The 26787-nt window shown below is 43.4% G+C and overlaps 1 protein-coding gene across 1 annotated transcript in view; it reads right to left on the bottom strand.

The window, feature by feature from the left end:
• The window catches only part of TRAPPC12 (trafficking protein particle complex subunit 12), a 201709-nt gene that overhangs the window by 3317 nt on the left and 171605 nt on the right, over positions 1-26787 (bottom strand). The window contains exons 10-11 of the mRNA XM_077488729.1: positions 21511-21620; positions 13697-13784 (exon numbers count right to left, since the gene is read on the bottom strand). Coding sequence (XP_077344855.1) covers positions 13697-13784; positions 21511-21620 — 198 coding nt within the window. The remainder of the gene's footprint in view (positions 1-13696; positions 13785-21510; positions 21621-26787) is intronic.

The following is a 26787-nucleotide window of genomic DNA, read 5'->3' as shown; positions in this document are numbered from 1 at the left end:
CAGCACTATGCAGTTACCCTCCACCTCACACACATTTATATATGTAAAAAAAAAATGATATATATTATATATATATATATATATATATATATATATATATATATATATATATATATACACATATACACACACATATACACACACATATACACGGGTCTTCAAAAAGTTCCTGCATTTTTTTAAATATTTAATAGAAATAAGAAAACTGTAAACTTTTTGAAGAACCCTCGAGTGGTTGTATATTATATATATATATATATATGCATACATATACACACACACTAACCTAATCGTTCTCTTCGCGCCTCCCAAGATCTCCTGTTCTCAAACTCGAACTCCCTTGTCACCTCATCCCATGCTCGCCTTCAGGACTTCTCCAGAGCCTCTCCCATCCTCTGGAATGCTCTACCCCAAGCTGTCTGATTTTCTCCTACTTTATCCACTTTCAGAAGATCCCTTAAAACTCATCTCTTCGGAGAAGCCTATCTGGCCCCCACCTAACAAATGTACATTTATGTTCTCAATCAGCACATTGCCCACAGTTATTACCTCTTGTATTTCTTGACCTTCCTTCTTAGATTGTAAGCTCTAAGGAGCAGGGCCCTCTGATTCCTACTGTATTAAAGTGTATTGTATTTGTACTTTCTACCCTCAAGTTGTAAAGCGCTATGTAAACTGTTGGCACTATATAAATCCTGTATAATAATAAAAAAATAAATATATAATAATAATATAAAAAAAAAAGATAATATATATATATATATATATATAAAACAAACAAACACACAGTGTATATATATATATGTGGCATCTAACCTCTGTTCGCCTAGCAAAATTCACAAATATTGATGACAACCTATGCCGGAGAGGATGTCAAGGACTGACATACTTTGTGGGACTGCATCTAAAAATGACTTCTGGAACAAGGTATTCACACTTATCTCTGAGGTCACAGGTTGTATGATAAAGCCTAACACTGTACTTGCTCTACTTAGCATAGGAGTGGATGACTTCCCTGACAAATTTAGATCAGTGGTAGTCCACATACTGTTTGCTGCCAGATTGATGATCCTTTGAAGGCGGGGAGGTTCCTTTGTTTCTAATGTTTCCCATGTAAAGACCCAGATGAACCTTATGGTGAGCTATGAACATTGTCTGGCACTCCAGCTCAGGAAACAGAGTCAGCTTCATAGAGCCCGGGATCCGTGGATTGTTACTCTGACACTTTATCGGAATAAGAGTATATTGGCCTAGTAGGCTATTGTTAGCCAGTTCAGTGTTTAGCTATGGAGGCTTTGCATTCCTGCTACAGGACATTTGTCCCCCAGGAGTCTCCTCCTCTGGGATTAAAGTCTATGCTACTAATTTACAGTGCAACTCATTTTTTGTGTCCATTAGCTCAACATGCAAATTGAGTGATTCAAAATTATTCGCTTCTCCTGTTTATTTGTTCTCAATTCTCATGGCAAGCAGGTATACCTGCCAATCATTGTTCTACTATACGTTTTCTGCTTATTGATCAATTTACTTTGTATTGTTTGATAAAATAACATTTAACACTATGCTTGAAAAAAAAAAAATGTAAAAATGCAAAACAGGAAGAACAGACTAACAGACAAGGCAGGAAGAAAAGATGGACAGATAGAAAGGGCAGTAAAATGTAGGATACATGACAGACGGAAAATAATGGGTTTGGTTGTGACAACAAAGATTCACCACTAGATGGAGCTAGAAGAGCTGTAAATACAACTCTATACAGTCCCCAATGCAGCATTTGCTTCTTGTGCATATTAGGAGCGCAGACAGATCCAAAATTTCTCTGTGGAATTTGGTGACATTTCCAAAAAATGTTCCATTGAAGGATGACGCGTTATTAACAAAAAAGAGAAATAACACTATGCCTAAAAGTATGTCCTACTTCTGTATATGTCAGTGTAATTAAAGTAGAAGCACTCCATCTACATATAACCCTGAGTGGAAGGCTCTTTTACAGAACAGAGTTGAACAGTACTGAGCTCCAGTGTGATGCTAATCAGATGTAAGTTTGATAAATTATACACCACAGACACTCCTCTCTGTACTTCTACTAGGACTGAAAAATGCATTTCAATGGCTTTTCCATTCTCCATGCTATGTTTTATTCACATTTCTCTTACAAGTCAATGTTTTAATGCAAGAGACCGCCAGTCTAGAACATTCCGTTACCCTGAATGATCATGTCATATGGATATGAAAGGAAGCTTCTGTTACCTGAAATTATACTGTAGACCCGAAGGCCAAAAACAGGTGCATGCTGGGAGTTGTACTCCAACGCCACCACCACCAGGGAATTTGCAAGAAAAGAACTGCCACTAAATTTTCTATTGGCACTTAAAGCTGCACATACCGTGTTTCCCCGAAAGTAAGACAGTGTCTTACTTTCTTTTTATCCCCAAAAGCCCCACTATGTCTTACTTTCGGGGTATGTCTTATATTGGAAAAAAATTGTCGAATTTTTTGTTTTAACCATAAAATTAACATTTATTAACAACCTGAACAGTATTGTATTCACCACAAAACAGTTTTATAAAAGGAAGTGCCAAGAATGTCTTGTTACAACATTGCATAACATGTAAAACAATGAAAAATGGTAAGAACGAACAGTGGAATACTGGAGGATAAAACAGATTTATGTGTGATACAGTACCACCTGCTGTATTTAATCCAGTGTGACACCTTCTGATACCCACTGGGTTACATACAGCAGATGATACCCCAGTATGCCAGTGTGTATGTTTTACTGATGTATGATTAATACTGTGTGCATTACCATATTTTAAGCAGGAGGCGGCAGTGACAAGTGCAGGGGACGGCGCGGTGACGTATGGAGAGGGGGACGGCTCAGGCGTGGGCAGGAGGCGGCGCTCATTAAGATCAGAGGGAAATGGCAGACGCGGCGACGTATGGAGAGGGACGGTGCGGACGTGGGCAGGAGGCGGCGCGCAGCTAGATGAGAGGGAGGCGGCAATACCCCCGTGTTTCCCCGAAAGTAAGACATATGTCTTACTTTCGGGGTACGGCTTATATTAGCCGACCCCTCTGAAACTCCCGATACGTCTTACAATCGGGGGTGTCTTACTATTGGGGAAACAGGGTACATCAGTCATTTCTGTTTCGTTCAGTATTAATATATTTGACATATCAAAAAGATATATAACCATATAAACAATAAAACAATAAATATTTTTTTTTTTTTTTTTATTAATTATTGCTTATATGGTTATATATCTTTTTGATATGTCAAATATATTAATACTTATCTGTGATACTCCATATTATTGATATTCAAAGTAGATTGTGAACTCTGTTTTTGGGACACGAAATGGGGCCTTCAATTAAATCTATATACGGATTTCGCGATTGATTTGGTCCATTATCGCGATTGTACCGATTGATATATTGGGGTATATATATATATATTTTTCTGCCCCCCTGATATATTTGTATTTTTTATCCCCCATTGGTTTTTATTTATAAATCTTTTCCATTCCCCACGTGTGGTCTGGCATGCGATTCATGATTTGTTCGTATATCGCATGTAATTATGATGCATGACTCCTGGTCGGCAGCTTTTGGCACTTTGGCATTGAAGAGGAGCATATGGACGCCCGAGGGCACCTTTGCTGGATCGGATTATATCTGATTGAGCGGGTTGCCCATTGGTTAGCGGTGGTCCCTGTGTGCGAGACAGGGAAACACACACTCTTGGAGCAATATGAGGGTGCTAGCCAGAGCGTTGCTTTAGCTGCGCTCTGGCTGCCCCCTCCTGCACGTTTCCCTGAACACCGGTGTTTGCACCGAGGCCTTGTGGGAAATGTAGTCTCCAGATTCCCCTAATGGCTCTCTCGCGCAGGCGCACTGCCGCCGTTTACGTCCGCATCGAGCCGGTGACGTCAGACGCCGGCTCGATGGACGGCGGTATATTTATTGGGACACAAAACATTCGGTTCTATTGTGGGGGAGCCGCGCTAGGAGGAAGTCCACGCTTGCTGGCTGGTTAGTAGTTTTAACCACTTTCAGACCGGACCATTTTGCTGGTAAATGACCAGAGGTCTTTTTACACTTTGGCACTGCGCTGCTTTAACTGGTAATTGCGCGGTCATGCAATGTTGTACCCAAACAAAATTTGCGTCCTTTTCTTCCCACAAATAGAGCTTTCTTTTGATGGTATTTGATTGCCTCTGTGATTTTTATTTTTTGCGATATAAACGTAAAAAGACCGCAAATTTTGAAAAAAAATGATATTTTCTACTTTTTGTTATTAGAAAAATCCAATAAATTCAATTTTAGTCATACATTTAGGCCAAAATGTATTCAGCCACATGTCTTTGGTAAAAAAAAAGTCAATAATTGTATATTTATAGGTTTGCGCAAAAGTTGTCACATCTACAAACTAAGGTACGTTTTCTGGAATTTACGCAGCTTTTAGTTTACGACTGCCTATCTCATTTCTTGAGGTGCTAAATTGGCAGGGCAGTACAAAACCCCCCCAAATGACCCCATTTTGGAAAGTAGACCCCCTAAGGAAATTGATAAGAGGCATGTTGAGCCCATTGAATATTTTATTTTTTTGCCTCAAGCGATTGAATAATGACAAAAAAAAAATTTTTTTTTTTTTTTTACACAAAGTTGTCACTAAATGATATATTGCTCACACATGCTATGGGCGTATGTGAAATGACACCCCAAAATAAATTCTGCTGCTTCTCCTGAGTACGGGGATACCACATATGTGGGACTTTTTGGGAGCCTAGCCGCGTACAGGGCCCCGAAAACCAAGCACCGCCTTCAGGCTTTCTAAGGGCGTAAATTTTTGATTTCACGCCTCACTACCTATTACAGTTTTGAAGGCCATAAAATGCCAAGATGGCACAAAACCCCCACAAATGACCCCATTTTAGAAAGTAGACACCCCAAGCTATTTGCTGAGAGGCATGTTGAGTCCATGGAATATTTTATATTTTGCCACAAGTTGCGGGAAAATTACAAACTTTTTTTTTTTTTTTTTTTTTTTCACAAAGTTGTCACTAAATGATATATTGCTCATGCATGCCATGGGCATATGTGAAATGACACCCCAAAATAAATTCTGCTGCTTCTCCTGAGTACGGGGATACCACATATGTGGGACTTTTTGGGAGCCTAGCCGCGTACGGGGCCCCGAAAACCAAGCACCGCCTTCAGGCTTTCTAAGGGCGTAATTTTTTGAGTTCACTTCTCACTACCTATTACAGTTTTGAAGGCCATAAAATGCCAAGATGGCACAAAACCCCCACAAATGACCCCATTTTAGAAAGTAGACACCCCAAGCTATTTGCTGAGAGGCATGTTGAGTCCATGGAATATTTTATATTTTGCCACAAGTTGCGGGAAAATTACAAACTTTTTTTTTTTTTCACAAAGTTGTCACTAAATGATATATTGCTCACGCATGCCATGGGCATATGTGAAATGACACCCCAAAATAAATTCTGCTGCTTCTCCTGAGTACGGGGATACCACATATGTGGGACTTTTTGGGAGCCTAGCCGCGTACGGGGCCCCAAAAACCAAGCACCGCCTTCAGGCTTTCTAAGGGCGTTACAGTTTTGAAGGCCATAAAATGCCAAGATGGCACAAACCCCCCCCCCAAATGACCCCATTTTAGAAAGTAGACACCCCTAAATTTAGGGGTACACTAGTGAGACTAGGTAATAAATGGCGGGTGCCCTGAAACTATAAAAAAATAACTAACCAACCAGCGTCACCTGTAACAGTTATATGGTGATCACTGGTGAAAGGGTTAACTAGGGGGCAATCAGGGGGCTTTATGCGGTAGTATATGGGGGTCCCTGGCGCTATAAAAAGCTGCGGCGAACCTAAATACCTACCTGCCTAACTAGCGTCACCTGTGACACTAATACAGCGATCAGAAAAACGATCGCTTATTAGGCTGGGTTCACACTGGAGCGATGCGGGAACGCCACGAATGCGCGGCGGGTTCCCGCATCGCATGCCTCCCGGCGGCAGTTCACACTGCCCTATGCGAACTGCTGGGAGTGTCAGTGAAATGTTAATGACACCCCCAGATCAGTTCGCATATCGCAGTGCGATCTGCAAACTTGGATCGCATGGTGTGAACACCCATGCGATCCGATTCTGCTGCGGACCAAAAAAAGGGTCCCGTGCGAGTTTGCGGCGGGTGCGGCGGGTGCGACACGAATTCAGCCATACTATCTGTATAGCTGAACTCGATTCGCACAGAGATCGGATGTGATTTGCACTGCAGTGCGGTGCGAATCACATCCGTTCTCATAAACCGCTGCAATGTGAACCCAGCCTTAGTGACACTGGCGACGGGGGGTGATCACGGGGTTAAACCTTTATTGGGGGGGTTAGGGGGGTACCTTAGAACTAAAGGGGGCTAACCCTAACTGCCCTAACAGTTATTAGTCACAAATGACACCTGCCGGGTGATCAGGGGGTTAAACCTTTATTAGGTAATAAATGGCGGGTGCCCTGAAACTATAAAAAAATAACTAACCAACCAGCGTCACCTGTAACAGTTATATGGTGATCACTGGTGAAAGGGTTAACTAGGGGGCAATCAGGGGGCTTTATGCGGTAGTATATGGGGGTCCCTAGCGCTATAAAAAGCTGCGGCGAACCTAAATACCTACCTGCCTAACTAGCGTCACCTGTGACACTAATACGGCGATCAGAAAAATGATCGCTTATTAGGCTGGGTTCACACTGGAGCGATGCGGAAACGCCGCGAATCCGCGGCGGGTTCCCGCATCGCATGCCTCCCGGCGGCAGTTCACACTGCCCTATGCGAACTGCTGGGAGTGTCAGTGAAATGTTACTGACACCCCCAGATCAGTTCGCATATCGCAGTGCGATCTGCAAACTCGGATCGCATGGTGTGAACACCCATGCGATCCGATTCTGCTGCGGGCCAAAAAAAGGGTCCCGTGCGAATTTGCGGCGGGTGCGGCGGGTGTGGCGGGTGCGGCGGGTGCGGCGAATGGCTGAACTCGAATCGCACAGAGATCGGATGTGATTTGCACTGCAGTGCGGTGCGAATCACATTCGTTCTCATAAACCGCTGCAATGTGAACCCAGCCTTAGTGACACTGGCGACGGGGGGTGATCACGGGGTTAAACCTTTATTGGGGGGGTTAGGGGGGTACATTAGAACTAAAGGGGGCTAACCCTAACTGCCCTAACAGTTATTACAGTCACAAATGACACCAATGCAAAAAAAAAAAAAAAAAAAAAAAAAATGACATTGGTGTCACTGTGACTGGGGGGCAGGGGTAATTGGGGGGGTGATCGGGGGGTAAAGGGGGGGTGTGAGTGTGCCTGGCATGTTCTACTGTGTGTGGGATGTGTTGGTGCAACTCACTGATCCGCTCTCCTCCGTGTCGGAACGAAAAATACCGACACGGAGGAGAGAATACATCACTTCCTCTCCTGTGTTTACATTACAGGAGAGGAAGTGATGTCACCGGGGATTTCCATTCGTCGGGAGCGATCGCGAGGGGGTGGCCATGAATGAATGGCCGTCCCCTCGTCCGGGATCGCTCCCGAACGAAAACCGACCGCCGCAGGCACCGGGCGGGGGCCCGATCGGGCCCCCAACCCGCGGGAGGCTAATCACGTACATGTACGTGCTTATGCCTGCCCGTGCCATTCTGCCGACGTACATCGGCGTGAGGCGGTCGGCAAGTGGTTAACATTTGATTGCTGAGAATGACTCTCTTTCTTTATCCACACTTCAATTAATGGTAAATGTATTTTTCTTTCTTAGATATCGTGTAAACAGGTTGTAGAGCCCATGTGAGTGTGCTATCACTCTGGGCTTGTCTTAACCTGAAGGAGAATTCCTTATGCACTTTGGTGGATATAATATAATATCTGGGAAATAAAATATATTAAGGAAATTCTACTTTATCGTCAGTAAATGTAAGTGGATGTATTTAAATAAATAGTAATTGGGCCCCACTAGTATAAAATATTCATTAAATTAAAAATGCAAAAAATCTTGAAATGATTGCTATATTAAAATAGAATTATTTTTTAAAAAGGCTACAGATTACTCCTATATATTGACTATAGTATAAAAACAACATAGTTCTTATTTATAAATAGCATGCTGATATGATACAAATTTTCTGTCCCAATTAGCCGCCGTCTATGCCCTCTCCAGCTATATTGCCTGGCTGCTGTACTTGTTGCCCTGCATTCCTCTATCCATCTGGTAGTCATATTACTTTTCCTGGGGTACGAATGGGTCGGTAAAATGGGGGTGAGCATATTTCCATCATTTCTTTGAACCTCACTCGTGTCCTTTAAACACTATATATGTTAATTACTTGTATGAATTATGTACAAAGAAATGTATTTTGTGAAATTAATTTATGTTTTCTCTTTTTTTGAATTTATTATGTTGGTAGTTGGCTTATCCTCTGATGAAGCATTAAGCGAAACATGTCGGGATAAATCAATCGCAACTACCCCAACTTTACCATCTATTGGACCACAAAGTTGTATATAACCTCAGTATGATTATACAGATCATTGTTCTGCTTTTATGAATTATGTATAAATAAATTTTGTAATTTTTTAATAAGAATACAGTTTTTGACTTATTGCACCGTTAACATCCCACTCCCTTAGGCTTGGTTTACCTTAAAAAACCTTTTTTTGATATTTCTAAAAAGGGATGAGGTGTCAATTAATGGGGTACTGATGGAGGTTTGAATCATTTCCTTGTTTGACATTTTCCTACATGTTTTTGGGAGACGTTTTTTGCTAAATCTAGCCAGGCTTAGATGTTTTTCTTGTTAAGAAAAGTCTTGCCACTCTACCCCATAGCTCAGACGTATGAAGAATACGGGAGACTGTTGTCACATGTACCACACAGCCAGTACTTGCCAGATATTACTGCAGCTCATTTAATGTTGCTGTAGGCCTTTTGGCAACTTCCCTGACCAGTTTTCTTCTAGACTTTTCATAAATTTTGGGGTGACGTCCAGTTCTTGGTAATGTCACTGTTGTGCCATATTTTCTGCACTTAATGAGGATTGTCTTTACTGTGTTTCCATGGTATATTTAATGCCTTGGAAATTCTTTAGCCTTCTCCTGACTGATACCTTTTAACAATGAGATCCCTCTGATGCTTTGGAAGCTCTCTGCAGACCATGGCTTTTGCTGTAGGATGCGACTAAGAAAATGTCAGGAAAGACCTACTAGAACAGCTGAACTTTATTTGGGATTAATCAGAGGCACTTTAAATGATGGCAGGTGTGTACTGACTCCTATTTAACATGAGTTTGAATGTGATTGCTTAATTCTGAACACAGCTTATGCAATCACATTATTTTATTTTTACTCTCCCCCCCAAAGTATTTCAGTTTGTTTTTCAATTAAATTGTACAGTTTATAGGTCACATTAACCAGTTGCCGACCGCCGCACGACGATGTACGTCGACAGCATGGCACGGGCAGGCATATGGGCGTACATGTACGTCCCTTGCCTCCCGCGGGTCGGGGGCCCGACCGGGCCCCCGCCCGGTGCCTGCGGCGGTCTGTTTTCGTCCGGGAGCGATCCGGGACGAGGGGGCGGCCATTCATTCATGGCCACCCCCTCGCGATCGCTCCCGACGAATAGAAATCCCCCGTGACATCACTTCCTCTCCTGTAATGTAAACACAGGAGAGGAAGTGATGTATTCTCTCCTCCGTGTCAGTATTTTTCGTTCCGACACGGAGGAGAGCGGATCGGTGAGTTGCACCAACACTCTACACACACAGTAGAACATGCCAGGCACACTCACACCCCCCCGATCACCCCCCCAATTACCCCTGCCCCCCAGTCACAGTGACACCAATGTCATTTTTTTTTTTTTTGCATTGGTGTCATTTGTGACTGTAATAACTGTTAGGGCAGTTAGGGTTAGCCCCCTTTAGTTCTAATGTACCCCCCTAACCCCCCCAATAAAGGTTTAACCCTGTGATCACCCCCCGTCGCCAGTGTCACTAAGGCTGGGTTCACATTGCAGCGGTTTATGAGAACGAATGTGATTCGCACCGCACTGCAGTGCAAATCACATCCGATCTCTGTGCGATTCGAATTCAGCCATTCGCCGCACCCGCCACACCCGCCGCAAATTCGCACGGGACCCTTTTTTTGGCCCGCAGCAGAATCGGATCCCATGGGTGTTCACACCATGCGATCCGAGTTTGCAGATCGCACTGCGATATGCGAACTGATCTGGGGGTGTCAGTAACATTTCACTGACACTCCCAGCAGTTCGCATAGGGCAGTGTGAACTGCCGCCGGGAGGCATGCGATGCGGGAACCCGCCGCGGATTCGCGGCGTTTCCGCATCGCTCCAGTGTGAACCCAGCCTAATAAGCGATCATTTTTCTGATCGCCGTATTAGTGTCACAGGTGACGCTAGTTAGGCAGGTAGGTATTTAGGTTCGCCGCAGCTTTTTATAGCGCCAGGGACCCCCATATACTACCGCATAAAGCCCCCTGATTGCCCCCTAGTTAACCCTTTCACCAGTGATCACCATATAACTGTTACAGGTGACGCTGGTTGGTTAGTTATTTTTTTATAGTTTCAGGGCACCCGCCATTTATTACCTAATAAAGGTTTAACCCCCTGATCACCCGGCGGGTGTCATTTGTGACTAATAACTGTTAGGGCAGTTAGGGTTAGCCCCCTTTAGTTCTAAGGTACCCCCCTAACCCCCCCAATAAAGGTTTAACCCCGTGATCACCCCCCGTCGCCAGTGTCACTAAGGCTGGGTTCACATTGCAGCGGTTTATGAGAACGGATGTGATTCGCAACGCACTGCAGTGCAAATCACATCCGATCTCTGTGCGATTCGAGTTCAGCTATACAGATAGTATGGCTGAATTCGTGTCGCACCCGCCGCACCCGCCGCAAACTCGCACGGGACCCTTTTTTTGGTCCGCAGCAGAATCGGATCGCATGGGTGTTCACACCATGCGATCCAAGTTTGCAGATCGCACTGCGATATGCAAACTGATCTGGGGGTGTCATTAACATTTCACTGACACTCCCAGCAGTTCGCATAGGGCAGTGTGAACTGCCGCCGGGAGGCATGCGATGCGGGAACCCGCCGCGCATTCGTGGCGTTCCCGCATCGCTCCAGTGTGAACCCAGCCTAATAAGCGATCGTTTTTCTGACCGCTGTATTAGTGTCACAGGTGACGCTAGTTAGGCAGGTAGGTATTTAGGTTCGTCGCAGCTTTTTATAGCGCCAGGGACCCCCATATACTACCACATAAAGCCCCCTGATTGCCCCCTAGTTAACCCTTTCACCAGTGATCACCATATAACTGTTACATGTGACGCTGGTTGGTTAGTTATTTTTTTATAGTTTCAGGGCACCCGCCATTTATTACCTAGTCTCACTAGTGTACCCCTAAATTTAGGGGTGTCTACTTTCCAAAATGGGGTCATTTGGGGGGGGTTTGTGCCATCTTGGCATTTTATGGCCTTCAAAACTGTAACGCCCTTAGAAAGCCTGAAGGCGGCTTGGTTTTCGGGGCCCCGTACGCGGCTAGGCTCCCAAAAAGTCCCACATATGTGGTATCCCCGTACTCAGGAGAAGCAGCAGAATTTATTTTGGGGTGTCATTTCACATATGCCCATGGCATGCATGAGCAATATATCATTTAGTGACAACTTTGTGAAAAAAAAAAAAAAAAAAAAAAAGTTTGTAATTTTCCCGCAACTTGTGGCAAAATATAAAATATTCCATGAACTCAACATGCCTCTCAGCAAATAGCTTGGGGTGTCTACTTTCTAAAATGGGGTCATTTGTGGGGGTTTTGTGCCATCTTGGCATTTTATGGCCTTCAAAACTGTAATAGGTAGTGAGAAGTGAACTCAAAAATTTACGCCCTTAGAAAGCCTGAAGGCGGTGCTTGGTTTTCGGGGCCCCGTACGCGGCTAGGCTCCCAAAAAGTCCCACATATGTGGTATCCCCATACTCAGAAGAAGCAGCAGAATTTATTTTGGGGTGTCATTTCACATATGCCCATAGCATGTGTGAGCAATATATCATTTAGTGACAACTTTGTGTAAAAAAAAAAAAAATTTTTTTTTGTCATTATTCAATCGCTTGAGGCAAAAAAATAAAATATTCAATGGGCTCAACATGCCTCTTATCAATTTCCTTAGGGGGTCTACTTTCCAAAATGGGGTCATTTGGGGGGGTTTTGTACTGCCCTGCCATTTTAGCACCTCAAGAAATGAGATAGGCAGTCGTAAACTAAAAGCTGCGTAAATTCCAGAAAACGTACCTTAGTTTGTAGATGTGACAACTTTTGCGCAAACCAATAAATATACAATTATTGACTTTTTTTTTACCAAAGACATGTGGCTAAATACATTTTGGCCTAAATGTATGACTAAAATTGAGTTTATTGGATTTTTCTAATAACAAAAAGTAGAAAATATCATTTTTTTTCAAAATTTGCGGTCTTTTTACGTTTATATCGCAAAAAATAAAAATCGCAGAGGCAATCAAATACCATCAAAAGAAAGCTCTATTTGTGGGAAGAAAAGGACGCAAATTTTGTTTGGGTACAACATTGCATGACCGCGCAATTACCAGTTAAAGCAGCGCAGTGCCAAATTGTAAAAAGACCTCTGGTCATTTACCAGCAAAATGGTCCGGTCTGAAAGTGGTTAAAAAGGTGAAGAAAGTTCTGAAATGATTTAGCTTTGTCTCATTTGTTTACATCACATAAACCTGACATTTTAACAGGGGTGTGTAGACTTTTATATCCACTGTAGTTGAATGAGTTGTCTTTTAATAATGTTAAATAAATCTTAAAAAAAAAAAAAAAAAAAGTAAACAATGCATTTTAACAACATACTGCACAGCCCCTCTACAACACACACCAGCAGGCACACATCAAATGGACCATATTGTGTGCTCACTGGTGTAAATGGGCCCTAAGTGCTAGTACCACCTCACTTTCTCTCCACCAGTTACAGCATCACCCACCCTCCTCTCTTTGGTCATGGTGCCTTTCTGCAGCAAAATGCACCTTCACCTGTGTAGACAAAAATCCTTGCACTGGCCCTGCATTGCATCACCTGCATTTGATTGTCCTTAGGCTCCTTTCACACGGGCACCTCTGCTAAGCTTAATTCGCTTGCTCCACGTGGGATTTCTTCACTGATCCCCTCTGAGCAGGCTGATGAAAGATCTGTGTCTCCTCCGCTATGCAGACATAGCCCTGCTCTCATCTATGGGGGCCTCCAGTCCGTTTCCATCAGACTTGTCATCTGATCCGCCAAATGGGAAATAGAACCAACAAAAAAGTCTTTTTTTGGTGAACAGGACCTGATCGGATGGCAGTGGGCGTCAGCGGACACGTGTCTGCTGACATCCACGGCGCCATAGAAGAGACTGGAGGGTCCGATCAGGTCCACCCGAAAAACTGACAGGCGGACCTGATCAGACAGCCCATGTGAAAGGGGCCCTATGGATGGACACATCATTTACTGAACTAGATGCCTATGTTAGCAGCTGTTTATGCACAATAAGCAGTCCAGAATTTCACTGCAGGGAAGTAGGTGGTACTCTATCCATAGGTCAGCAAGAGCAGCCCAGAAGCTTACCACCGTGTTTGTAGGGTCCACCTTCAGTACCTCTGTGAAGAACTTGTGTGCTTCTGCAAAGTTATTCTGACCAAGATGTTGGAAAGCCCTGAAAGATGAAATGTTATATGAAGATAAACATGTTCTGTGGATGTATATTCTGAGCAAGCTTTTTAAAAAGACGTGTTTTTCCATCTACAATTATACTGTGGGGTCACATCCTTTTTTCCCCCTTGACACGTGGTGCTCCTGACCCCCCCCGAGGCCTAAGCGATTACACAATCACCCATAAGAAGGATGGCGCAGACTGCAACCCCAATATAACAGCCAACCCCCTATTGGTTAGCACTTCGCCTACTGTTGCCCCATCCCCCTCTGGCCTATCCGATCAACCGGATGTTACTGAAAATAGACTACCCATTTTTTCGGTAGTCACATCCAATAAGTATAGCCCTCTGGTGAAAGATTTGGACAAGTACATTAAGGAAGGAGCTCGCCCTAGATCTAGTAACAAAACATGTGCACCCAATGAAAGTAAGGTAAAAGACAGTACTTCAGTGACACCTCCCAATTTTGAGGAAGGTTTTTTAGCCCTGTCTCCAAAGGGAGTCATGTTTACAAAAGAAAAGAGAAAACTAGAAGAGGTTGCAGAGGAGGACGTAAGCTTAAGGCAAAACAAAAAAGAAAGGGTGGAGACATAGTGGAAGAGAGTACCATAAAAATCTTCAACCTTTCATCACACACCCTCAATCCATATGAATTAGCATTATTGAAGAAAGGTCTAAGCTTTTCGCCATCCACTGGACCAAATAAATTTGGCCTCTTCAAAGATTTAAATAAATTTATTCGATCTCTTACCCTGAAAAGACATTTTGCAAAAACAATTATTAATAACAACAAAAAAGGAGATTCAACACCTGAAATCGATAATATTGATATGAATGTCACCCCCCAGGATGACATTTTGAGAATTCTTGAAGACTTGTGGAGCGAGTGTCATATCTCAAGCCAAACACAATATCCCTTTACAGAACCAGCGATAATTCATACTCATCTGAAACCGGCGTCCACCTTTAACCCAACCCATTCTAAGGGCCCCTTTATTGAGACTTTTTACCAAGTGGTTTATAAAGAATTTATTGAGTTATGCAATACAACCAATAACAAAAAACAAGCTAATCTAAATAAATTTGAACAACAGGCTCTTCATAACCTTACCACCAACAAGAACATTGTGGTCAAACAAGCCGATAAAGGAGGGAGTCTAGTCGTACAGGACATGGGCGACTACCTTGGCGAAGCCAATCGCCTGTTATCTGATACGACTACATATCAAAAACTTCAAACCGACCCCCTTCCAATTTACCAGCGTGATTTAATTACGTTGGTAGACAAAGCTCAAAAAGATGGGGTGTTAAATCCCCAAGAAAAACGATTCCTCCTCCCCAAAGTCTGCAGCACCCCTTACTTTTATCATCTCCCCAAGGTTCACAAGTCCCTTACTAACCCTCCGGGTAGACCAATAGTGGCCAGTACTAATAGTTTCACTAGCGGCCTTTCGGCCTATATAGATCACATCTTACAGCCATTGGTGGTGCAACTTCCTTCCTATATTAAGGACTCCAGTCAGGTGATTGAGGTTATGGAAAACTACAGATGGTCTGACGAATATATGTGGGCCTCTTTAGACGTCAACTCGCTTTATACTTCTATACCCCACGAAGTGGGACTGAATGCAATACAACACTTTTTGAGCATTGATGAAAGCATGAACTCCAAACAGTCTGAATTTTTATTATTGAGCATAGAGTTCTGCTTGAAACATAACTACTTCACCTTTTTAGACCAATTTTTCCTCCAGCGCCAAGGTACAGCCATGGGAGCCAGTTTTGCCCCGGTATATGCGAACCTCACCATGGGCTTTTGGGAGGAACAAAAAATCTGGAGAAACAATCCTTTTGCTGAGTTTATCGTATTTTATGGTCGTTATATAGATGACATTTTGCTCATATGGAGTGGCGGAGTTGAGACTTTTTCCTCCTTCGTCACTTATTGCAACAACAATTCTATGGGTCTATCTTTCACATCGGTCATCGACCAAAACCATCTGGTCTTTTTGGACCTTGTACTTTCTCATAATGAGCATAGTGTCACCACTAGCAACCATATTAAACCCACAGCAGGCAACTCTTACCTTCATTATAAGAGTTGCCATCACCCTGCTTGGAAGAAAAATATTCCTAGCGGTCAGTTCCAAAGGTTACGTAGAAACTGTACCTCAACTGAGGACTATACACAACAAGGCCAGCAGATGGCAAAAAAATTCTTAGAAAAAGAATACCCAGATGATTTAGTTACACAGGCCTTTATGGAACACGCAACCAAGCATTCACCTACGAAAAAACGTCCCAAAAATTCCACTAATGACTATACTACAATTAGGTTTATTTCTACCTTTAACATACAATATAAACATATGTCTAAAATAATTCTTAAACATTACGATATCCTAAAGCTGGATCCGATTTTAGCACCACTCCTTCCGGTCAGACCCCAAATCACTTTTAGACGCTCTCGTACAATCAAAAATATTATTGCTCCCAATAAACTTATAAAATCCAATAGAAAGGATAATAATATATTCCCTGATATTAGGATGTACTTTGATAATAGATGTGGGATTTTTAAATGTCGTAAAAGAGGTTGTTATACTTGTCAGTCCATCCCCAACGGCCAATCCACCATCACTACATCCAAAGGAAAAACCTTTGAGATTAAACAATTCATCACGTGTTCTACAGAATACGTAATATATGTTTTACGTTGTCCCTGTGGCCTCCTTTATGTAGGCCGCACTATGCGGGCCCTACGAGTCAGGGTGGGCGAACATCGCCGCCTGATTAAAGAGGGCTGCATTCAACACAGCGTGCCACGCCATTTTCGCCATTGTCATGATAAAAACTTTAAAGAAATGGAGGTCCTTGCAATTGAGGCTATCCCCAAGGGTACCCTAACGGCCAACGAAAGATTCTCCCACCTTTGTCGCAGGGAGACCTTCTGGATATATCTTATGGGGTCTCTCTCGCCTGATGGCCTCAATGAAGACATTGACATCCTCAGCATAACCTCTTGATATAGGTTACTCAGATATAGTCGCTACTCATCGTTCATGACCGCCACCCTACATTTTTTATAGAAAATATATTTTCATTTTCTTTCATTTTCCTTTTTTTTTTTTTTTTTATTTTATTTTTATTTTTTTTATGAACGAAGAGTAGCTAATATATTTATTCTAACTATCCTATAGGAAAGGACTTAATAATAATAATATAAAATATATCTTTTAAATAATTTGTTTTTTTGCCCTTGGTCTCCGCATTTTTTCCCCCCCTTGAGTTTTTTTAACTTACAGTGTTTTTTTAACTTACAGTGTCCTTTTATCCATAGCATTCTTCTCCCTTCTGTATATCCTTTAATATCCCCATGGAAACCCACACAGGCACAGGGAGAACATACAAGCTTCAGGCGGGTGGTGGCGTGGTTGGGAATCGAACCAGCGTCCTGCTTGCTGCTAGGTGAGAGTGCTAACCACTACACCACTGTGTCAACCATATGTTTCAATCCACATTTCCTATTAGATGTTTTCTAACAGTTCTTTCACTGACACAGACCCCTGTCTAATAAGGTTTTAACTGCAGGAGGCTTAGTGACACATTAGGGGTTAACCTGAGAGACTTCGACAGTCCCCGCCCCTACACACTACCCGATGCCTTTATCTTTCTGGTTGCTGTATGCCGCTCCAGCTTTGACAAAGCGCAGGAGCGCGAAACATGTAAGCAGGAGAGTCGGCATAGCAACCTTCCCCTTCACAGCCTTCCACGTGACAAGCCTCTCATGTGATCCACAGCCGCTCGGACAAGCCGCACTGCAGGCAGTGCAGCGTTCTCCAAGCTGCCTATGTGTACAGCTGATATCATCTGGTGACTAAGCTTGATCCTTACCACCTAGCGTGCAGCATTACACCTCTGCCTCCAAGCCGAACGCTTCAGATGGAGCTGAAATAGACACCTCCCCCTCGGTCATCAGACTGGACTCATCAGCTCTGCAGCCCATTGAACACCTATGAAGTGAGTGTCCCTAGAAACGTTGTTCCATTCGTTTACACTGACTTTTTGGGTTCTTTCAGATGATTGATTGCATTCATTAGGCATTCGAAAGCTGTGCACATTGGTCGTTGGTTTTGACCTTTCCAAAGTTATAATTGAGAGATCTGAGGAGCTTTTCATTATCAAACATCTGTCCGTTTTATGATTGGTGTTTTTTATGTGTTTGAGATCCTGCAGGGATCAGATGTCTGTGTTTATTTTTTACATTTAATAAATGACATTTTAAAGTCTTTTTCACATCAATCTACTAGTCCCTTTGATGCGCTGTTTTTGATCGTTTTTTCTGCTGCATCCATTTTTTGCCAAGTCCATAATGGGTTAACAGCCGCACATTGAGACCATCTACAGGACATTTATTTAAATAAACAAACATCCCACGAGATAGTCAAACGCTCTTAAAGAGACCATTCATTTGTGCGCCAACTTTATCTTGTTTTGTTTTACGTTGTATGTTTTTTCCCCCTTGCACTTCAACACATTACAGTGCACATAGAAGCCCATTTACATGCGTTTTCATGCATTTTTGCATGTTTGTGGTGTGGAAAAATACAGCATGCTCTATTTTTTTTTTTTTTTACTGAACTGCACTACAATAATGTGAACTATGCCCATAGGATTACCTTGAATGTGGACTGTATATGTAGTACAAGTGCAGTCAAAAATGCAACCAACTGCATCCCACTGCACTTAGGTGTGAATGGGCCCTTAGTGAATATATATTTTTTAATAATCCTCCCCCCAATCCCCTGAGTGCATCCCACCTGGGATTATACTTCCCTTCATCCCCTATCCAGCAATGTGTGCTCCGACAAGATCCTGGACTGGCCCCTCTTCCAGCTCCACATGCGCTGCAGCCTCATTCATCCCTGTGGGTGGGCTGATGGGGGCCAGCATGAATAAAGCTTACGCATAGGAAAGAATAAGGCTGTGGCAGCCACGTGTAGTATGAAAAAGGAACCAGTCAGGACATTGTTGAAGGAAAGATTCAGAGTGAAAATATAGTAAGTCCCCTGTCTGTTTTTGTTCAGCCCGCAGGGTTGAATGAAAAAAAAAAAATCTGTGCAAACACATGTTCACATCTTTGAAAGTTCGCAACTCGAAGATTCCTATGTAGGGGTCTTACTGTAGAGAGAAAGGTAAGTATTATCTCAGGTGAGCTGCACTCAGAGGCACAAGGGATTCATTAAAAGATTCAATTCATTAAAAGGTGAACGCATCTATAAGCCTCTAAAATTAGAAGAGCTGCCTAATAGCAGGTGCCACAGCCCTTCTGCTATAACCTATATTAAGGTCCACTTATCTGAAAGAAGCCCATATAGGCCCTAATTTAAAAATAAATCTAAGTGACAGCCATAAACATGAATTGAAATAATGGATGAAGTCACTAGGCCTCACTGCAGGATCTTGGAAAAATGAAGAATCCCTAATCTCGTGTGAAGACGATCCAGCATTGTGCAGAAGTGCATTTTCCAGCTTTCCTGGATCTTGTGACAAGTCTCGGCAACGTCCCTCCCACCTGCTGGAAGTTAGGATGTAAGGCAATTATTTTTTTACATTTTTTTTTTCATTTGGCTCTCACTTAGTGTTTTTAATCAGGTGGTGGAGGGCCTCCAGCTAAGCTAACCTTGCATTTTCATGCAAAATCTACTTTAATTAGAAACCTTCCCTCTGTGAACTCCTATGAAACCAAGGATTTGTCTTCCCTGATTTCAAGGCTAGGCTCTCCTTGCACTCCATTCTTCTATACAGAGATGGCACCTTAGGCCCAATTCACACCTGAGTGTTTTGTAGCTTGAAGCCTTAAAAAAAAAAAAAAAAAAAAAAAATCAATTATTCTCTATGGAGATGGTTCACAACTTCAGTCCAAAACGTCTTAAATTAGAAGCTCCAAAACGCCTGAAGCTCAAACAAGTCCAGGAACTTCTTTTTAGGCAGATTACGGGCGTTTTTCTGCTTTTTACATGGGTGACCTTTTTACCTGAAAATCACAGGGAAAAAAATTGTTGTACAAACGCAGTAAAATCACACGACATTCTGCCTGAAAGCGCTACCCTTAGGTGTGATCGGGGCCTTAGGCTGGGTTCACATATGTGCCAATTGGATGCGGTTTCCAATTCGCATGACATGCAAATGTGACCACCTCTCAGTGGAGCCGGTTCACACATCTGGGACGGCCGCTGTGCAAATTCCAAAAGGGTCCTGTGTGTTTTTGGGTCCAGTTCAGGTGTGAATTCTGGCAAACATTTACACCTAAATCACACCTGAAAAAGATTAACAGGAGCGCACTGGACCCCAGGCTGCTAACCGCGGGCGCACATATGTGAACCCGGCCTCACCAGTCACTTTCTGCGGACAGGGATGTGGCAGGGAAGTCAATCCTTCAGTAAGTGGTTCACCTTTACCAAGAAAACTGCCTATGTAGGTAAAGGGGGCGTTTGTATTTAAAAACAAACTGTGCAGTACAGGAGCAAGCTCTTTCTTGGATTCTAACCCCCTCCTGCTTTCTCTCCTCTGATGTAGTAGCTCTGAGCTCAGTCCTCTGATGGTGGCGGTGAACACTAACAATTGGGAGTGTCTTAGAAGGGGCATATCAATAAGGCAGGATGGGACGGCAAGGGCATTAATCAACCTTGGACAAAGCTGCAGTTTGCTTTTACCTACAGACACCCCTTACCTGCACTTCCATTTTTTTTTTTGTAAAGGTGAACTATGCCTTTAAAAGACATTATAGTGTAACCCACACACTCTACAGAAAAGCCTTCCATAATTTGTCTCCAGACTGACAACAAATGGCAACTTTACAAATCATCCATGATACAGAAATTGCCAGCACTGCCATGTGGAAATCGCCTGCATTTTCCCCTATAAATCAATTCTTTAAATTACAAACCTCACTACATTAGATTTTCCGGCTATGTATAAAGATAATTTCAAGGACAAAGTTTTTGTTGTAATTTTATCAGTCTGACGCCTGGAGTGAGACGAGACCACACATGAACCATTTTAGGGACAGATTTTATTTTTTCAATTTTTTTCTTAAAAAGGGATTAAATGCATAAGACCCCTTTCACAATGGGGCGCTTTTTAGGCGTTTTAGTACTAAAAATAGTGCCTCTGAAGCCACCCTAGTGTGAAAGCTCGAGTGCTTTCACACGGAGGGGGTATGCTTGCAGGACAGGTAAACAAAAAAAAAAGTCCTGCAAGCAGCATCTGTGGAGCGGGAGCGGTATATACACTGCTCCTGCACCGCCCCTGCCCATTGAAATTAATGGGCAGCGCTGCCGAAGTGTTTCGACAGCTCCGCAACATGGCGCCATTAACCCTTTCTTTGGTTAAAAAAGAGCCCCACCAGCAGCTGAGAAGCGCCACTATAACAGCGGTAAAGCACCACTAAAACTAGCAGCGCTTTACTGCTGATTCCGGCACTGCCCCAGTGTGAAAGGGGTCTTAGGTGGTATCCTTGGCACGAGCTGTGCTAGAAGTATAACAAGCTGTATGGCAGAACACACATTGGAATGTAGCAAAGTGTTTGCTTTGCATTGTATATAACTAAAATGAACACAGGTCAGCACTGATTTATGCTGACACTGAAGTCCTCAATTAATTCAACAGCTAACAGGACACAACACACAAAAAATAAGCCAATAATACATTTGTCAAGGCGCTTACCGGTTCATCAAAACTATAATTTTCTTCTCTGGCTCATCTTTATTAACTAGATTCTGTATTACATTTTCAGCATCCTGAAAATACTTCTCAGCAGTTTTTATGTCTCCAATCTAAGAAACAGAAAAGAAAAATATGAATTTTCCAATAAAAATGCATCACAGACATGAAGAAGAATTCATAGGGTCAGACCTATATCACACTGGACGATGATCTGAAGCCCATTAGAAAGCCAACATACAACATGGGGGACAAATTGATCAGATGAGATGGGAAACTGCCCAATTGCGATAGTTTTCCCCCGAGATATAGTCTGAACCCTTCTTCAACTAAAGGAATGTATGTGCGACCCGAGCATGCCTAAAGTCTATGAGCAGCTTAAAGCTGAACTGAAATCGAGCACCACAATCTGAAAATGCTATTTAATTCATTTTTAATATTCAAAGCAACCTCACCCATCCATCCACATCTCTATGCTTTATTTTGTTAGGGAATCACTTTAAAAAATAATATCCCCCAAGCATTTCAAACCATGGTCATCTTGGGTAAGGGCAAGTAACACTTACTTCCTGAAGTCCATCTGCCCTTAGCTGAAGCATGCAGACAGGGGGTGTGCTTAAATGAGAAAACCCCTCCTCCAGATGAAAGAAAAAACATGCCCATAAAGACTCATAGAATGTATGACATGTTTGGCCTAGGCCAGAAACCAGGAAACTGAAGAAATGTAAAATGAAGAAAAAAAAAAAAAAAAGTTTAACCCTTTCGCAGCCAGGCCTATACATCGTACGGACTTGACAGTGGGGGGTGTTGTACACACATTGTGCGTGAATCTGACAAGCAGACTCCTGCCTGTCAGGTGGAAGCATTCGGGGAGGCTGCGATACCGCCCGATTGCCTCCACACACCCCTGGTAACGAAGATGCCTCCCCCCGGTGTGCATGCGCCGCCATATATCCTGGGCTCTGCTTGCCCATTTGCGGGCCTGGGACTGGCAAAGCATGTGCCGCCGGGAAGAGGAAAGGCTGCAGAGGAGACACATATTATGCTCTCCTCCCCTCCTTTTTGCTGACCCGGAAAGTGATGCGTTTGATGTCAGTTCCGAATCAGCCTCTTGGTGTCCCTGGCCAGCATACCAGGGAAAGAATGTAATGCAGTGCTATGTGCATTGCATTACATTTAATGAAGCACAGGGCAGACATGCAGGGTCTTTTAGATCCTGCATGTCTCATTAAAGACTTAAAGAAATGGGGTGGAGGAACTTGATTGTCCTGACCTCAACCCGATAGAACACCTTTGGAATGAATTAGAGCGGAGACTGCGAGCCAGGCCTTCTCTTTCAACATCAGTGCCGGACCTCACAAATGCGCTTCTAGAAGAATGGTCAAACATTCCCATAGACACCCTCCTAAACCTTGTGGATAGCCTTCCCAGAAGAGTTGAAGCTGTTATAGCTGCATAGGGTGGGCCAACTCAATATTGAACCCTACAGACTGGGATGCCATTAAAGTTCATGTAAAGGCAGGTGCCCCAATACTTTTGAATATATATTTCCAGTTAATCAATAAAGCATTGAGTTTAATTATATGCAGTGGTGCAGACATTTTTCCAGGAACAACTGAAGCTGTAGCAATTATTGAAAAGGCCAATTAGTGTGTTCTTTACACATGAGTCCGAGACCAGTCCTATGTATCCTGACTCTACTTATCCTACGTAGTTATCAGAACACAGATAACATTTCACACTGCTTTGGGTTTCCATAATGGATACCGACACCAGGAAGAAAAGAGTTAATGTGATGGGGTGTGCCTTCATTTGCTGGTAAGCCAAATTACATAAGGAAGCTTAAAAGCGTCTTTCAGCTTCGATCATGTTAGTCAGAATTGGAAAACAGCAGGGGTGGTTCTTGCAGAACATCCGCGATTAATGAGCTAATAAGCAGCACGCAAAGTTCTTCCACTTCCACCAGTCCTCTGAAAGTCATGAAATCCAACCAATAGGTTACTGCGAATAACGTGCAATATACCAACGCCACTAGTTATTCCAGACATGGTGTCAATATGAAATACAGACCAGTATGAATGATACTTTTCCATTCCATCCAATGAGCCGCTATCAAATTATTTGTGTCCAAGTGTATTTCCAAAGGTCACACAAGGTCATACAAGTTACCCCAGATGTTAATGTGCAGAATGCGGGGCCCCACTCACTGTCCAGTGTGTTACTTCTACTCGGGACTTCAGCAGTGACATCCAATACTTTCTGGCTATCTTCTTTCCCATCTTGAATTTTTGGGGTGTTCTACACTTTTGGATATACCGACAACTTCAGCTACATACTGCTTATATAAAGGGACCCCGTTAGGGTTGCCACGCCTAACTTTAAAACCAAACACATTAATTACACAGGGTCTGTGGCTAATTTAACCACTTAAGCCCCGGACCATTTTGCTGGTCAAAGACCAGAGCACTTTTTGCGATTCTTGCGATTCGGCACTACGTCGCTTTAACTGACAATTGCACAGTAGTGCGACGTGGCTCCCAAAAAAAATTAACGTCCTTTTTTTCCCACAAATAGAGCTTTCTTTTGGTGGTATTTGATCACCTCTGTGGTTTTTATTTTTTGCGCTATAAACAAAAATAGAGCGACAATTTTTGAAAAAAAATGCATTTTTTTTTTTTACATTTTGCTATAATAAATATCACCCAAAAATATATAAAAAAACATTTTTATTCCTCAGTTTAGGCCAATACGTATTCTTCTACATATTTTTGGTAAACAAAAAAAAATCGCAATAAGCATTTATTGATTGGTTTGTGCAAATGTTAGAGCGTCTACAAAATATGGGATCGTTTTATGTCATTTTTAGTAATAATTTTTTACTAGTAATGGCGGCGATCAGCGATTTTTATTGTGACTGCGGCATTATGGCAGACATGGTGGACACATCGGACATTTTTGGGACCATTTTCATGTACAATCAGTGCTATACAAATGCACCGATTCCTGTGTAAATGACACTGGCAGTGAAGGTGTTAACCACTAGGGTGCAGTGTAGGGGTTAAATGTGTCCTGGGGAGTGATTCTAACTGTGGAGGGGCGTGGCTACGTGTGACATGTCACTGATCTCTGCTCCCGATCACAGGGAGTAGAGATCAGTGACAACGTCACTAGGAAGAATGGGGAGATGCTTGTTTACATTAGCATCTCTGCGTTCTTCCTCTCTGTGAGACGATGGTGGGTATCCCCGTGGACATCGAGTCCCCGGGACCCGACTCATGGAGCTTGCCACGCATGCAGGCCGCCTCTTAAAGGGCAACGTACAGGTACATTAGCCCTTCTGCCAATGTATATCGGCATGAGGCGGTCAGCAAGAGGTTAATGCAGCTAAGGCACTAAGTGGGTTTAATTACCACCTTAATCAGCCACAGAACCTGTGTAATTAATATGTGTTTGGTTTTAACCACTTGAGATCCGCGCTATAGTCAAATGATGGCTACAGCGCGGATCTCCTTTTCCGGGACGACGTCTATTGACATCGTCCCGTGCACGAGCGGCCTGCGCTCTGTGATCGGCGAGTCTACGAGACTCGCCTGATCACCGATCCATGCAAGGGGTCGATCCCGACCCCTTATCACGTGATCAGCTGTCAGCCAATGACAGCTGATCATGTGATATAACGGAGCCGGTAATCAGCTATTATTCCTCCTCGCGCTTACAGCGCGAGGAGAAAAAAAAAAGCCGATCACCGGCGGCCGTGATCGGGACATCAGTCCCGATCACGGCCAGCCCTGCTAGTGCCCACCTGCCCCCTGCAAGTGCCACATTAAAAAAAGTAAGTGCCCCCCATCAGTGCCACCCAGCAGTGCCCACAGTGCCACCCAGCAGTGCCCACAGTGCCACCCAGCAGTGCCCACAATCTGCCTTAACAAAGGTGCTGCACCCCAGTGCCACATATCCGTGCCCATCAGTGTCATCTACCAGTGCCCAGCAGTGCCGCCCATCAGTGCCACCTATCAGTGCCCATCAGTCCCATCTATCAGTGGTACCTATCAGTGCCCATCCGTGCCACCCATCTGTGCCACCCATCCGTGCCATCTTATGTGCCCATCTTTGTCCATCAGTGCCGCCTTATCTGTGCCTATTTGTGCCGCCTTAACTATGCCTATCTGTGCAGCCCATCAGTGCCCACCAGTGCAGCCCATCAGTGCCCACCAGTGCAGCCCATCAGTGCCCACCAGTGCAGCCCATCAGCGCCCACCAGTGCAGCCCATCAGCGCCCACCAGTGCAGCCCATCAGCGCCCACCAGTGCAGCCCATCAGCGCCCACCAGTGCAGCCCATCAGCGCCCACCAGTACAGCCTATCAGTGCCCACCAGTACAGCCTATCAGTGCCCACCAGTACAGCCTATCAGTGCCGCCTCATCAGCGCACTTCAATGAAGGAGAAAAGTGACCCGTTTGCAAAATTTTATAACAAACTATTAAACATGATTTTATTTATTTTTTTTGCATCTTTTTTTGTTTGTTTAGCAAAAAATAAAACTCCGAGCTGTAATTAAATACCACCAAAAGAAAGCTCTATTTGTGGGAAAAAAATTATAAAAATTTCATTTGGGTACAGTGTTGTATGCCTGCGCAATTGTCATTCAAAGTGCATCAGCGCTGAAAGCTGAAAATTGGTCTGGGACTGAGGGGGGTTTAAGTGCCCAGTAAGCAAGTGGTTAAAGGGATGAAGTGGCAACCTTAGACCCAAAGATGATAAATGACAGGCAGGCAAACAAGCCTGAGAAATCGAGTTCACAGATTGAACCACCAGAGTATTGCATCAAAGGCTATTTTAATTTTTCTCTACAACAATGGCAAATTCTTCACAGCAGAACTTTACTTAAAAACATTCTTCTCGCTCCCATTTCTGTTAGGCTTGCCTAGGCACGACTCATGCATGCGCAGTGGGAAGACAGCTGTGAAGCCGCAGTTGGACACAGCTGGCTTCTCACAAGCAAAATGGGGCACTGGATGCCCAAAGACCTAAAGGAACCAACCCAGGTGAGGTCAGCACTGGATCCCTGGACAGGTAAGTGTCTTTTTATTTGAAGTCAGCAGCTACAGTATTTGTAGCTGCTGAGTTTGATTTGTTTTCATTGGAATTCCTCCTAAAGCACACTAAGGTACTCATCAAAAAAAGATCCATTAATGAGCACTTCCCCCTTCAGATTCTTAAGGCTACTCACTAGATCCACTGTTGGATTTATTTTGGACTGTGTCACCTCAATATTAATGA

Source organism: Lithobates pipiens, unplaced genomic scaffold (genome assembly GCF_037356315.1).
Source record: "Lithobates pipiens isolate NorthernLeopardFrog02 unplaced genomic scaffold, aLitPip1_a1.2 Scaffold_18, whole genome shotgun sequence".
In the NCBI taxonomy this organism is placed as follows: Eukaryota; Metazoa; Chordata; class Amphibia; order Anura; family Ranidae; genus Lithobates; species Lithobates pipiens.
The sequence above is the reverse complement of the archived record's forward strand: the minus strand, read 5'-3'. Positions and strand labels throughout refer to the sequence as shown.